Source organism: Hemibagrus wyckioides, linkage group LG09, assembly GCF_019097595.1.
Source record: "Hemibagrus wyckioides isolate EC202008001 linkage group LG09, SWU_Hwy_1.0, whole genome shotgun sequence".
In the NCBI taxonomy this organism is placed as follows: domain Eukaryota; kingdom Metazoa; phylum Chordata; class Actinopteri; order Siluriformes; family Bagridae; genus Hemibagrus; species Hemibagrus wyckioides.
The window spans coordinates 24,643,157-24,658,925 of NC_080718.1; the positions used below are offsets into that span (position 1 = coordinate 24,643,157).

Here is a 15,769-nt window from a genome sequence, read left to right on the forward strand (position 1 = left end):
TTAGAGTGAGCGGAGTGATGCGGATGTGGGTGGAGTCAGTTTAAGTTTTAGAGTGAGCGAAGTGATGCGGATGTGGGTGGAGTCAGTTTAAGCTTTAGAGTGAGCGGAGTGATGCGGATGTGGGTGGAGTCAGTTTAAGTTTTAGAGTGAGCGGAGTGATGCGGATGTGGGTGGAGTCAATTTAAGCTTTAGATTGAGCGAAGTGATGCAGATGTGGGTGGAGTCAGTTTAAGCTTTAGAGTGAGCAGAGTGATGCGGATGTGGGTGGAGTCAGTTTAAGCTTTAGAGTGAGCAGAGTGATGCGGATGTGGGTGGAGTCAGTTTAAGCTTTAGAGAGAGGAGTGATGCGGATGTGGGTGGAGTCAGTTTAAGTTTTAGAGTGAGCGGAGTGATGCGGATGTGGGTGGAGTCAGTTTAAGCTTTAGATTGAGCGAAGTGATGCAGATGTGGGTGGAGTCAGTTTAAGCTTTAGAGTGAGCAGAGTGATGCAGATGTGGGTGGAGTCAGTTTAAGCTTTAGAGAGAGGAGTGATGAGGATGTGGGTGGAGTCAGTTTAAGTTTTAGAGAGAGGAGTGATGCGGATGTGGGTGGAGTCAGGTTAAGCTTTAGAGTGAGCGGAGTGATGCAGATGTGGGTGGAGTCATTGTAACTTTAGTGTGAGAGGACTATTGCAGATGTGGGCGGAGTCAGCGTAACTAGTGTGAGAGGAGTATTGCAGATGTGGGCGGAGTCCGTATAAGCTTTTGAGTGGGCGGGGTCAGTACACACGTTAGCGTTAAAAGCGGTATGCAGATATGGGCGTGGTCAGTATGCGCGAGCGGAGTGTGTGAGTTAACTCACTGTGTGTGAGTTAGAATTAAACTGAAAATAAAAAAATAAAGCTGGAGAGATTAAACCATAGACACAAAGATGTCCGTGTTACAAACTTAGCAGAAAGAGTAATGGGTGAGACGATCACTAGACTAGACTTTCCTGATAGTGTCTGATAAAAAGTGTTTTACCTCAACAACCCAGACGACTAGTTTAAGGTGAACAACCACCTGATATTCCGATAATATACTCACACACAGCTTTAATCCAATCTGCCTTCTGCATTCATTATTGTAGATATTAACAAATATTAATGCACACGATCATAGCTTCAGACTGAAACTGGATAAATGTCCCATGTTCCTATATGTAAGATGTTTCTGATCACCCCGCAGTGCAATGTCTACAGAACAGAGACCGATAAAACACACTCACCTCTTTTTTGGTTTTCTCATGCTCTTTTCTCAGGCCCTCATAATGCCGGATTGCTGTGGAGAAACAGGGAGTCCAGTAAGCCATCTTTACCCAATACTGATCATCTCACACTTTCAGCTTAAAAACACAGGGGCAAATCTGCGGCCTCAGACGTTTTGCACGTGTCAGGAAATCATTTTTTTCATTGTGTGTGTGTAAGTGGAGAGGGATGGATGGGGAAACTCTGAGTTCTCTTTCAGGCAAACTTTCTGTCTGGGAAAACGGCAGACTAACGCGAGCGTCATCGGGTTACACAGGAACCGGGACCGTGTGACTGTGTGTCTAATACTGAACTTCCTTCATTTCACTGTTGTACAGAGTTTCCACAGGAACACACACGCCATGCTGCCAGTCAAATCTAGAAGAAGGCACCAAACATACGACTTCACACACTTCATCTATCCTGGTCAGGATTTGAGGTGGATCCCTAGAACTCTGCGTCCAGGACAAGAATACATCCTGGACTTCCATCACAGGACATCCTTCACATAGGAGCAATTTAGTGTAACCAATCTACCTACCAGAACATTTTTGGGATGGTGGAGAAAAACAGAGAACTCAGACACATGGAGAACATGTGAAGCTCCACATGAACAGTAGCCAGAGCTCAGGATTGAACCCAGGACCCTGAAGCAGGGAGGCATATTTGTATACCTTTGACAAAAATATTTTGGTCTGAAACTAAATCTCAAGAGTAAAAAAGCATACACTGATCAGGCATAACATTATGACCACCTGGCTAATATTGTGTTGGTCCCCCTTTTGCTGCCAAAACAGCCCTGACCCATCATCAGAACCAGCAGTCTGTTGGATCGGATCACACGGGCCAGCCTTCGCTTCCCATGTGCATCAATGAGCCTTGACCGCCCATGACCCTTCAAGAAGAGTGGAATGCCATGCCTCAGCAGACAATAAGTCGACTCGTGAACAGCATGAGACGTCGTTGTCAAGCTGTAATTGATGGTCAAGGGCACATGACAAATTATTGAGACATTGACATTTTTTGTTGTGGTATACCCACCACTGTTGTTGGCTTTAGTTTCAATAAATTGTTTGAGATGAGGAAATCACCATTGCATGCTTCTACTTAAATGCCCTACTTTCATGATATAATATTACTGTAGCATGAACTTTTTACATTTTCCATAAATTTCACCCAAAAGCCAAATATCCTTAACTTTTTGTGAGTAGTGTATATATATGTACCTATCAGACACCTTTCTGTCAGAACCAGCATTAACTTCAGCAACAGTAGCTCGTCTGTTGGATCAGATCACACGGGCCAGCCTTCTCTCCCCACGTGCATCAATGTTCCTTCCTTGGACCACTTTTGATAGATACTGACCACTGCAGACCGGGAACACCCCACAAGAGCTGCAGTTTTGGAGATGCTCTGATCCAGTGGTCTAGCCATCACAATTTGGCCCTTCATCAAACTCGCTCAAATCCTTACGCTTGTCCATTTTTCCTGCTTCTAACACATCAACTTTGAGGACAAAATGTTCACTTGCTGCCTAATATATCCCACCCACTAACAGGTGCCATGATGAGGAGATCATCAGTCTTATTCACTTCACCTGTCACCTTAATATAACTTTAAAATCTCAAATTTACCACTACATATAGTAAAGAACAGCTTCAGCATCTTCTGAGTGCACTTTCTGTACATTTAGAGAACCACTAGAGACATCAGCATCAACAGATTTCACACTCCTGTTCACTAGACAAGGCACGAGTTAGGGTAGTTTCGCCAGGTTACATTAACAGGGGTTACACCCCTCCCGAAAGCCCCACAATGCACTGTGGCAGGTAAGTGTCCGAATAACACAGCCTGAGGCAGAAGTTTGGATCTTATCTCCATAAGCTTTGAGTAGGTGCAGGTTGCTATTCCAGACAAACAGGAGCCACACCCAAGTCTTATTGATTAAAGTGTGAAATCGGGTGAAGTGCCGGTTTGGCTGGAATGAAAACCTGCAAGCAAGCAAGTCTGGATAAAACTGAAGACCCTAAGTGGGGGTGCAGAATCCCTATAATCTACCACAAGTTTATTTAGAAAGATATCAGAATTTAGAAGGACTTGTGTTTGAAGAAACCTCGCTGCTAGAGTTCTTGGGATGTCAAAGATGAAGCCGTTAAATAAGAATTAATGAATGAATGTATGTATGTATGTATGTATGTATGTATGTATGTATGTAAATAAATAAATAAATAAATAAATAAATAAATAAATAAATGTTATTATACACACTCTCCTTGTCACCAGTGTGGTTTGTGTTATATATTTAATATGCACCTGGAAATGTGGATACTGTCTACATTAAAATAAAAAAAATTAATAAATAAGGATTTATTTATCAACATTCAAGGTAAAAGACATGCAATATCACCCCAGTAAGAAAGAATGGTAGAGTTTACATCTCTATTCCCCCGGGGAGAGTGTAACTGGGTTTTAGGTTGGGCAGGTTATACTGTAGGGTCCAAAAATATACATGAAATAAGGGTCCAAAAAATCTGAGACAACAGTGAAAAACTGGGATTTGTGCATTTAAAAAAAATAAAAAATTAATTAAAAAATTATTATTTGATTATTATTATTTTTTTTTTTTAATTTATTATTTAATTATTAAATATTTATTTATTTATTTTAAATGCACAAATCCCAGATTTTCACTGTTGTATATATGTTCAATATCTTGATTATTTAATATTCAAGGTTCTGTACTATTTCTTGGTTCCTGTTTAAATGTAAGCATGATGTGTGTGATACTGAGCATCTTCAATTCCTTGTTTAAAAAAAGAAAAACGGTCAGATTTTCCTCATGTATAATTTTCCCCATATGCCCTTATCCACAGCAACTTACAATTTATCTAATTCCATAAAACTGAGCAATTGAGGGTTAAGGGCCTCGCTCAGGGGCCCAGCAGTGGCAGATCGGTGGACCTGGGATTCGAACTGACAACGTTCTGAGCGTTAGCACCAAGCCGCTAAGCTACCTTAACCACATCCACATAACTTGCCTCTAGTAAAGCACATGTTCAGATGACACTCTGATGTACAGGATCTCCAAAGGATCAGAAGTTTTCAAACAATCTTGTGGGGTCTATGCCAGCTCGAGGGCACGCTGTCATTAAAGCAAAAAGACTAATCAAGTCCACACTGAGATGAACAGATCCTTCCAGCCTGATGACAGTAATATATTTTGTAATGTAAATTGTTGGTGTAAATAAGAAAAGGATGCAAAGTAGGAGCATTCTGAGTAGTGCTCTCAGATTTATTGGAGACCGTTGTATGTTAACAGACATGTAATATCAATACAATAACATTATGCTTATTTATGCTAATACTATTTGAACAGATTTGCACTGAACTTCCCTGAACAGGACGTAGACCTTTTCCATAGAGCACTGGTTCCCAATCCTGGTGTTGGAGAACCCCATGTCCTGACTGATTCAGGTCTTAGCTGAAGTGTGTGTGTGTGTGTTAGAGATAGATTAGGGAATATAGTAGAATATGCAGGACAGTGGGTTCTCCAGAATTAGGGTTGGGAACCTGTCCTTAAGTGCAAAGAGCAGCGCGTGCTCCTGCGCGTGCTGCAGACTTCCGTATTAAAAACAACTCTTTCATTACAGTAGGAACCCAAAAGTAATTAACGCATTCCTTTTGAGCCACTATTTGTTAGTAAACATGTATTTTCTAACTGAAAATTCTCTAAACACGTACAAATAAAGCTGATTTCTAGATGCAGGTTAAGACACTAGCTCTAACAAATTTTTTTTTTTTTTTTTTTTAGCTCAGATGTAGTTTATACAGTAAAACTCAACCACAGTGAAGTGCAAACAGATAAAAACGTACAAAAGTAGCTCACCTTGGTCCGAAAGTTCTGATATAGTCCTCATTTGGGCTTCTTCTCCTTCTTCCATCGACGCCATTGAAGCAAAAGTAGAGATTTTTTTCTGTTTACCTGAGTTTGTACAGGACACTCGCGCACGAGAACCCGGAAGTGACCTGTAACGCACCTGATAGCGGAGGAATTCCACACAGGTAATGATGATACAGTGAACTGCATGTGATGTGTGTTTTGGGACACCCCTCCAAATCATTCAATCCAGGTGTTGTTTTTCAGGGGTTGGGCTCGGCCCCTTAGTTCCGGTGAAAGGAGCTCTTAATGCTTCAGCATACCAAGACCTTTTGGACAACTTTGTGGGAACAGTTTGGGGATGACCCCTTCCTGTTCCAACATGACTGCACACCAGTGACCAAAGCAAGGTCCATAAAGACATGGATGAGTGAGTTTGGTGTGGAGGAACTTGACTGACCTGCACAGAGTCCAGACCTCAACCTGATAGAACACCTTTGGAGCGGACACTCCGAGCCAGACCTTCTCATCTAACATCAGTGCCTGACCTCACAAATGCACTTCTAGAGGAATGGAATCAAAGAATCCCGTAAACACACTCCTAAACCTTGTGGAAAGCCTTCCCAGAAGAGTTGAAGCTGTTATAGCTGCAAAGGGCGGGACAACTCCATATTACATTCATGTGCATGTAAAGGCAGACATCCCAGTTTTGGCCTGGCTCTCAGTCTCCGCTCTAATTCATCCCAAAGGTGTTCTATCGGGTTGAGGTCAGGACTCTGTCAAGTTCCTCCACACTAAACTCACTCATCCATGTCTTTATGGACCTTGCTTTGTGCACTGGTGTGCAGTCATGTTGGAACAGGAAGGGGCCATCCCCAAACTGTTCCCACAAAGTTGGAAGCATGAAAATGTCTTGGTATGCTGAAGCATTAAGAGTTCCCTTCACTGGAACTAAGGGGCTGAGCTGAACTCCTGAAAAACAACACCTGAATTCAGTGATTTGGAGGGGTGTCCCAAAACTTTTGGCAATATAGTGTATGTACATCATGTTATTGTTCCTGTTATGCAATTAAAAGATATTAAATACATAAGATTGTGTGATTGGCCTGCGTAGTGCAAAAGCAGGTAGATATTTAGGATAGTTAAGAACGACATAAAATCCATAAAAACCATATTTCATTAATCTCTATACTTCACAAATTATAACACTCAGTGTAAATAATCAGGGCTGTATTAAAGCCGTTAATTATTTATCGTAGGTCAGATGAGGAGGTCTGGAGTGCAGTCGGTGTTCCAGTTCACTCCGAATGTGCTCAGTGGGGTTGAGTCAGAGTCGGGGCTCAGTGCAGGACACTCCAGTTCTTCCACTTGAACACCGCGTCTTCACAGAGCTCACTATTGTCGTGCTGGAACAGGTTTTGGGGCACTTAGTTTCAGTGAAGGGGAATTGTACTGATACAGTACACAGACATTTTATACGATTGTGTTCTGACTTTGTAGCAATGGAACATGTGAGGAAGAATCACAGTGGTGTGATGGTCAGGTGTCCACAAACCTTTATAGTTTGAGCTCAGATTCAAAACCAAGCCTTTTGTGGTTTCAGGCCCATCGAAGCCTTTTTCCGCTCTAAATTAAGCCTACTCTGTTCCTCAGTGGTGCAACCCATCATAAAACCTAAACTACAGACATGTTGGGGTTTTACACACATCATTCATGGCTTCATAGAGAACACACTAGGAGTTAGAAAAGAAATGTGGGTGTATCCTGGGGGAAAAAACATAAAATAAAATCTAAAACATAAAACAAAAATCAACAGAAAAGTCTCATTTGGACAAAAGCCGTGTCTGTAGACCATGTGTAAACCTTTGCACCCAGCTAATACCCCATTTTCAATCAAGCTAACCCAAATTCTTTAACTTGTAATTTCAAGAGAGTAACCACAAAGAGCCATGGTATCAGGAGTATAATATAATTTAATTTATTTTGAATCAAAACAGTAATAGACCATCTGCAAACATCCGAGACACAAGGGGAATGTTCACAAGGTATCGCAGCACATAATCCAATGTAAACAGAACCTATGTTCGGCTGATGAAACGAAAAAAAAGAAAGAAAAAAGACTTTTAAGCTAATGGAAAGGGGAAGGAATAAAGCGTAAGACTGTACTTTACTCTAGGAGTCCAGGCTGGTTATCAGTCTCAGATGTTTTTATACATTGGACTGATTTCATGAATCAGGCGTGTTATAAATGCATAAATAACTGCAGCTTCTCGAAATGGTCTCAGCCGTATTTCTATTGCTGTACTAACAAATGTGGATTGAACGAAGGAATGTTAATAAACAGACATTTTAAAAGGGATGAAATCAAAGAGATCGGTGGAGCGGAGACTCTGAACACACCGCTGTTCCCTTTCAGCACAGGAGATTCTCTTCAGGTTGAAGGAAAAAGCGTGACACAGAATGAGATTAAAGTCCAGCATTTGTATTACCTGATTTAAAGGGCTACTTACGTCTGTGGGGGAAAAGTAAAATAAAAACCAGACACATGTAGACTAATCAGTTACACACAAAACCACACACACACACACACACACACACACACACACACACACAGAGCACTGAGCCGAGAGCACCGAGTAACACTTTCCACACAGGGCCACGTGACGAACATGTTTAGGTCCCTGCATATTAATCATGAGCTCGAGTTTAATATAGAAATGTTCTATTACAGTGCCGTGCCCCCGTGTTTAAAGCATTACTGTACTCTGAACTCAGGATGGAAGTACACACAGATGCTGGAGGTAAAAAGGTCACATGACTTTTGTCCTTCAGGGTTAGGAGGTGCCCTGACGTGCGGTGGACTCTCTCGGGTAAAACTCGGCCAGCGTACTCTGCGGGATTCGCTTTAGCATCTCTTTGGGGAAAATACGCAACAGCTGCCAGCCGATATCCAGAGTCTCGAACACTGTCCGGTTATCGTAAGGACCTGGAGGGAGAAGAGACAGACCGTATTAAAGCAAGTCAGAGTTTGATAACAGTTTGGTAACATGATTCACCTGAAGTTACACGAAGGAGCACAATGACTCAAGGACAATCAGGTTCCTCTCATTTCTAATGTACTATTTTTGATATTGGACGCACTGTACTGACCAAGAGGGACGAGCATACAATGTCAGAATAGACATATAGTACAACAGACATACTATACAATTTATATACAATTATATTACCATCAGTTAGTAGTAATTCACAAACGTCTTAATGGTTACTGTGCTACAATCAATCATGTTATCAAACTATCATACGTGTAATAATCAACGCTATCATAATCAACCATCGTACCATTAAACCCGTCACCATCAACTGTGCTACCATTAAATCCCACTACCATCAAACCCCATCAACATCAACCGTGTTACCATCAATCTTGCACCCATAAACCCTGCTACCATCAACCCCACTACCATCAACCCCATCACCATCAACCGTGCTACCATCAACCCCATCACCATCAACCCTGCACCCATAAACCCTGCTACCATCAACCCCATCACCATCAACCCTGCACCCATAAACCCCATCACCATCAATCCTGCACCCATAAAGCCTGCTACCATCAACCCCATCACCATCAATCCTGCACCCATAAACCCTGCTACCATCAACCGTGCTACCATCAACCCCATCACCATCAATCCTGCACCCATAAACCCTGCTACCATCAACCGTGCTACCATCAACCCCATCACCATCAATCCTGCACCCATAAACCCTGCTACCATCAACCGTGCTACCATCAACCCCATCACCATCAATCCTGCACCCATAAACCCTGCTACCATCAACCGTGCTACCATCAACCCCATCACCATCAATCCTGCACCCATAAACCCTGCTACCATCAACCGTGCTACCATCAACCCCATCACCATCAATCCTGCACCCATAAACCCTGCTACCATCAACCGTGCTACCATCAACCCCATCACCATCAATCCTGCACCCATAAACCCTGCTACCATCAACCCCATCACCATCAATCCTGCACCCATAAACCCTGCTACCATCAACCGTGCTACCATCAACCCCATCACCATCAATCCTGCACCCATAAACCCTGCTACCATCAACCGTGCTACCATCAACCCCTTCACCATCAATCCTGCAACCATAAACCCTGCTACCATCAACCCCATCACCATCAATCCTGCACCCATAAACCCTGCTACCATCAACCGTGCTACCATCAACCCCATCACCATCAATCCTGCACCCATAAACCCTGCTACCATCAAGCGTGCTACCATCAACCCCTTCACCATCAATCCTGCACCCATAAACCCTGCTACCATCAACCCCATCACCATCAATCCTGCACCCATAAACCCTGCTACCATCAACCGTGCTACCATCAACCCCATCACCATCAATCCTGCACCCATCAAGCGTGCTACCATCAACCCCTTCACCATCAATCCTGCACCCATCAACCGTGCTACCATCAACCCCATCACCATCAATCCTGCACCCATAAACCCTGCTACCATCAAGCGTGCTACCATCAACCCCATCACCATCAATCCTGCACCCATAAACCCTGCTACCATCAAGCGTGCTACTATCAACCCCATCACCATCAATCCTGCACCCATAAACCCTGCTACCATCAACTGTGCTACCATCAACCCCATCACCATCAAGCGTGCTACCATCAACCCCTTCACCATCAATCCTGCACCCATCAACCGTGCTACCATCAACCGTGCTACCATCAACCCCATCACCATTAACCCCATCACCATCAACCCCATCACCATCAACCCCATCACCATCAACTGTGCTACCATCAACCCTATCACCATTAATCCTGCTACCATCAACCATGCTATTATCAACCCCATCACCATCAATCCTGCACCCATAAACCCTTCTACCATCAACCCTATCACCATCAACCGTGCTACAATTAATCCTGTCACCATCCTGCTTCTATCATCTGCGCTACTATCTACCCATCATGATCAACCACATCAACATCGACCATCTCAACCGGGTCACCACTGTAGTCTTACCCCATTGACCCTGTGACTTCTCAGACATTGAGAATGTGTGCATCCTTCAGTGAAAGAGCTGGTCATATATAAAGTTTAATGGTTATCATGCCATTAACATCTCTCTTATACACAGACCTGAATGATGCGTTTGAACTCTGATGAAAGCCAGTCCTTCAAAATGGTAAACTTCTGCACAAAATATACACTTTTTTGTATATGCTGATTTTTTTATTTATGCTGATCTGATAATATAAACTTGAGATACATGATTGAATTCTTTGTGTGGAAGAAGAGTGTGGAAATGTCCCACCTCTGATACAAAGCACTGTGAAAGGATGCTTTGTAAACTCGCACATAGCAGCACTGAAGGCCACAACCTGGTACATTCGTTTTAGTCTATGGAACTATTCCTCTGTCTTTTATTCCCTGAGCAATTCAGTGGCACTGTAAAGCATACAGCCAAATGTACCATGAAGACCTCCTCTCTCCCACACACAGTCAGAGTCAGAAAGGAGTTTTAGAGAAGGGGCAGAAAAGCAGATTTTAGGACAAATAATGTAAAGGTTAGCTATAGCCACAAGCTATTACAGATATCAATCTGCTGCACAAAGAAAATGGTGTGTTTGATGAAAAGCAAAATATTTTTTAATATATCAAGATACACTGACCAGGCATAACATTATGACCACCTGCCTAATATTGTGTTGGTCCCCTTTTGCTGCCAAAACAGCCCTCATGCACTGTGTATTCTGACCCCTTTCCATCAGAACCAGCATTAACTTCAGCAATTTGAGCAACAGTAGCTCGTCTGTTGGATCGGATCACACGTGCATCAATGAGCATGCCGATGACCCTGTCACAGGTTCACCTTTTGATAGATACTGACCACTGCACACCGGGAACACCCCACAAGAGCTGCAGTTTTGGAGATGCTCTGATCCAGTGGTCTAGCCATCACAATTTGGTCCTTGTCAAACTCGCTCAAATCCTTACACTTGTCCATTTTTCCTGCTTCTAACACATCAACTTTGAGGACAAAATGTTGACTTGCTGCCTAATATATCCCACCCACTAACAGGTGCCATGATGAGGAGATCACCAGTGTTATTCACGTCACCTCTCAGTGGTCATAATACTATGCCTGATCAGAGGCCACATCTCCTTTACCGGAAATAAAACCAGACCTGCTTTATTAGGACTTCACTGGAACCGACACTCACACAGAAGCACAGAGTGAGAGAAAAAGGGCAATGCCATAGGAAACTCACCTAATACTGTTTGTAAATAACAGTACATTGGTAATAGAAAAAAAAAAAACAGTAGTACTGATTTCACCATATTGAACAGGTACACCTCTGTACTGTAAACACTGAGACTGGTAGATCTTTATGAACCTACAAAACAGTAACTTGTCACCCATTAAGGACAAACATTCTTCAAAACCCTCATTCCCTGTCTTTGTCCACGGCTTTTTCATAGAACCTACATAATTTCTATTACCTGTAGCAATACAGTGCTTGTGATGCTTCACAAAGGCTGCTGGGTAATTTCTACCAACAATTCAGCGAGGATCAATATAAACTGTCCTCCGCAGCGAGGAGGCAAAAGTGGAGCTGGAGAGTGAAAAGGCTCTGGCTGTACACAGTAATACAACAGCGCAGAAAAGCACACACACAGTATTATTTAATGCTTTAGACTGGGGTGACCTAAATAACGGTGTAAATATGTATTGAACTCTAAGCTTAACTTCAACCTGACCACACAAACACACACACACACACACACACACAACCTGGATTTACATGCAGGGGCTTCCTGAGGCTCAGATTCTGCAGCATGTCCCTCTATTCACCCATCGGGCCAATTCACCATTTTAAAATTGCTGCATAGCGGCAGAAGAAAAAGCTCTGGGTCTCGCCGTTTAGCCGAACCAATCGGTGCAGGAGAAGAGAAATGGAAACAAAGCAACCAGATGGCATTCTCAAAAGCACAGAGTATTTCATTTCTGAACTTTGTTCATCTGCTATTTTGGAAACAAAATGGTTGAGCGGAGAGTTTAACCAGATTCACGACTGCATGAAAATGGTCCATCCAGTCCCTTCAGAAACGACTGTGACTGCAAGGTCGACTCATTTGTGTTTGCTTCAGACTGCAGACGTTTTGTGCTGGAGATCAAAAGATGGAGAGTTTGTTTTTTTTTTTTCCCCTCCAGTTATTTATAAGTAGACGTGTTAAACAACACAGAGCGCAAATCATTTTAAATCAGAGCACCCACAATTTTTAGGAGAGCAAAAATACTGGGACATGAGATGTGACCTGTTATTAAATAATCAGCAGCTCTGAACATGTATTCAACATTTTAGCATTCGGTTTCACCTGGAAGACTGCATCTGAATAAACAAGCCATTCTGAGAGCTCAGAAATACTGGACATAGCCAAATACAACAATTTGAAAAGTCAGAGAGAGAGAGAGAGAGAGAGAGAGAGAGAGTGAAGAAAGGAAGAAAAAGAAAGAAAGAAAGAAAGAAAGAGCGAGAGAGAGAGAGAGTAAAGAAAGAAAGAAAGAAAGAAAGAAAGAAAGAAAGAAAGAAAGAAAGAAAGAAAGAAAGAAAGAAAGAAAGAAAGAGCACGAGAGAGAGAGAGAGCGCAAGAGAGAGAGAGAGAGAGAGAGAGAGAGCGCGCAAGAGAGCAAGAGAAAGAAAGAGAGAGAGGAGAGAGCAAGAGAAAGAGAGAAAGAGAGAGAGAAAGAAAGAAAGAGAGCAAGAGAAAGAGAGAGAGAGAGAGCGCAAGAGAAAGAGAGAGAGAGAAAGAGAGAGCAAGAGAGAGAGAGAGAGAAAGAGAAAGAAAGGAAAAATGTCACCACTTGATGACAGAAACATTATAAGAGCCATAAGAAAAAAACCCAACACAAATGTCAGTGATATCGCCAACAACCTCCACAGGGCAGGGGTGAAGACATCATAATCCAATCATAATCCACCATTAGAAGCACTTTAAGAGCAGAAATATAGAGGCTACACCACACTATACAAACCACGAAGGTCAGAAAGAAGTACAGAGAAGAGCCAGATATTACGAGTGTTATCATAATCAGGGTTATTCACGGCACCTGTCAGCGGTCATAATGTTATGCCTGATCGGTGTGTAGTCATTAGCAGGTTTGGCAGGTCACTTGAACTGAATGGGTGACGTCAAGAAGGTAAAAAATTAAAGGTCAATTTGGGCCTGATATGTTCAATAAGTGAAAATGTCTGGAATAAAAAGCTCCGTGGCTTCACTTCAGAGCTAAAATGTTCATAAAATAAATCTGAGCTGAGTATATTGATTTTATTTTACAGCTGAAGGAGTCCTGGCTGCAGCAAGTTTATGTTAAATGAGAAGGCATTCAATATGATTGGAGTTTGATCTGATTCAAGCTGACATCTCAGCTCACAGTCTAAATGCCCCTCCAGAGAAGCTCGTTTGCGGCAGAAATACAACATCGAGCTGGTCCGGTAGTGGTCCCTTTCCATTACTGAATGTGTGGAGCATGGCTGATGAATTGTACACACCACACCACAAGATACAAGGTAGGTGTAAGAAACTGGTCCTTACATGTACTACACTTATTATTAAATCCATAGTACGATCTATTTGATCTCTTAAAACATCTCCCATTTATAGTGACTCCAGATACTCTATACTGTATGTTCTCCTAACTATGTATTTAATTCTAAATCTTTTGTGTACCTTGGGCGATGAAGTTCTTTTCGAACTTCTGCAGGAACTCCAAATAGAGCAGATCATCAGGTGTCAAAGCTTCTTCTCCGACCACAGCCTTCATCGCCTGCACGTCCTTACCGATAGCATAGCATGCATACTGAGAGGGGGAAAAAATAGCAGTGGACCAGAGATCATATCAGCACAGGTCATCTACTGTATAGGAACCAGAAAAATCTAAATCCTAGTTAGCTTACCAGTTGGTTAGAGACGTCCGAGTGGTCTTTGCGGGTCATGCCCTCTCCGATGGCAGACTTCATCAGACGTGACAAAGACGGCAGGACGTTGATTGGAGGATACACCTTTGAAAAGTGAAGTGATGAGCAGTTTCAGTGCAACATAGACATATATTAAGCAATATGTCTTCTGCTGGTCAGTGCAAAGCATCAGAGATCAGGGTTCAAGCTCCAGCATCTCCACCTTGAGCAAGGCCCCCCATCTCACCCTGCTTCAGGAACGCTGCCATCATGGCTGACCCCGTGCCCTGACCCCAACCCCCAAGGATGGGATATGCGAATAAATAATTTCACTGTGCAGTAATGTATATGAGACAATAATCACACCTGTCTGTTGTGCAGCTGCCGGTCCACATAGACCTGACCCTCTGTGATGTAACCAGTCAGATCAGGGATGGGGTGAGTGATATCTAGAAACGGACAGACGATAATAAGCCGACGAGATAAAAAGCACAGACAGTAGAGCCGACTGAAACCGCATGCATGTACAGGGACAACCGCAGAGAGCATCAGAGCACATGGTGGCATGCCATCCAACCAGTTATTGATTCAGAGAGCAGGCGAGATGCAACGTTTACAAAACCATAATAACCATTTTAGCGACTGGTGATTCTTGGAGGCGCAAGCCCACGCTAAAAGGCTGTGATTTTTTTTTTTGTGTGTGTGTGTGTGTGGCATGACAGGGGCATATAATAGAGACAGAGAGGTTTTCTAATACGGCTATAATGGGGGACGCCCATTCAGAAACGCATGCTGATCTTTTACAAGGATGTTTCTATAGTAACCGAAGAAATGGAGAACGCTCATCTCTCTCTTTTTGTGAGTGGAGAATCGATAGAGAAGCATCACCTCGCTCACAAACTGCTCTGTTGGTAGCACGTGAGGCTTCAGCAATACCTGTGGCGAAGCTAAAGTTGAAGGCCGGGGGTAATTTTGCTTTTATTGCACCACGTTTGATTACTGATTGGCCAGTTGAATGTGCTGTGGAGTGTGTGTGTGTGTGTGTGGTGCTGTCATTAGGAACGGTGATGATTGCACACTGGGCAATGTTAGTCTGGAAGTGTGTGGTTCAGTCATCTTGAATGTAGGTGTGTGTGTATACAATTTATCAATGGACATCGCAACATATGGCACATGTTTTGTGTGTGTGTGTATCAGTAGGAACGGTCAGGGTGAGGACCGAGAAAGAAAGGGTGTGTGTTTTGGAGTGTGTACCGTCATTTGGCATGGTGAGGATGGGGATCTGTGTGATTGATCCGTTTCTGCCTTCCACTCTGCCGGCTCGCTCGTAGATCGTAGCCAGATCAGTGTACATGTAACCAGGGAAACCACGACGGCCTGGCACCTCCTCACGAGCAGCAGACACCTACACACAATTGTGCATTGTAAGTGTTAATTATTAGGACTAATTGTGCAGGCTAATTGTATAAACACAAATCCTTACACCTAATAAGCAAGGTCTGATTTTATGCTCACACACAGACACATTACAACAACATAAGAATTTCTTATGGGATTTTATTTAGGATATATATATATAAAGTTCTCTGTTAAAAAGGGGTGGGTGAGAGGAGGTGGC

General features: G+C 42.9%; 2 protein-coding genes across 3 annotated transcripts in view; both read right to left on the minus strand.

Annotated features, from left to right (window-relative positions):
• The window catches only part of shtn1 (shootin 1), a 51,002-nt gene extending 45,561 nt beyond the window's left edge, over positions 1–5,441 (minus strand). Inside the window, exons 1-2 of one of the 2 annotated variants that reach the window (XM_058399859.1) lie at positions 5,151–5,441; positions 1,246–1,298 (exon numbers count right to left, since the gene is read on the minus strand). In XM_058399859.1, the coding sequence (XP_058255842.1) occupies positions 1,246–1,298; positions 5,151–5,385 (288 nt within the window). In that variant the 5' untranslated portion in view covers positions 5,386–5,441. The remainder of the gene's footprint in view (positions 1–1,245; positions 1,299–5,150) is intronic. The other variant, XM_058399857.1, reaches the window with a different exon arrangement.
• A 1,655-nt stretch (positions 5,442–7,096) lies between these two features.
• The window catches only part of atp6v1ba (ATPase, H+ transporting, lysosomal, V1 subunit B, member a), a 43,311-nt gene continuing 34,638 nt past the window's right edge, over positions 7,097–15,769 (minus strand). The window contains exons 10-14 of the mRNA XM_058399388.1: positions 15,406–15,556; positions 14,518–14,600; positions 14,152–14,256; positions 13,925–14,054; positions 7,097–8,127 (exon numbers count right to left, since the gene is read on the minus strand). Of these exons, the coding sequence (XP_058255371.1) occupies positions 7,976–8,127; positions 13,925–14,054; positions 14,152–14,256; positions 14,518–14,600; positions 15,406–15,556 (621 nt within the window). The 3' untranslated portion in view covers positions 7,097–7,975. The remainder of the gene's footprint in view (positions 8,128–13,924; positions 14,055–14,151; positions 14,257–14,517; positions 14,601–15,405; positions 15,557–15,769) is intronic.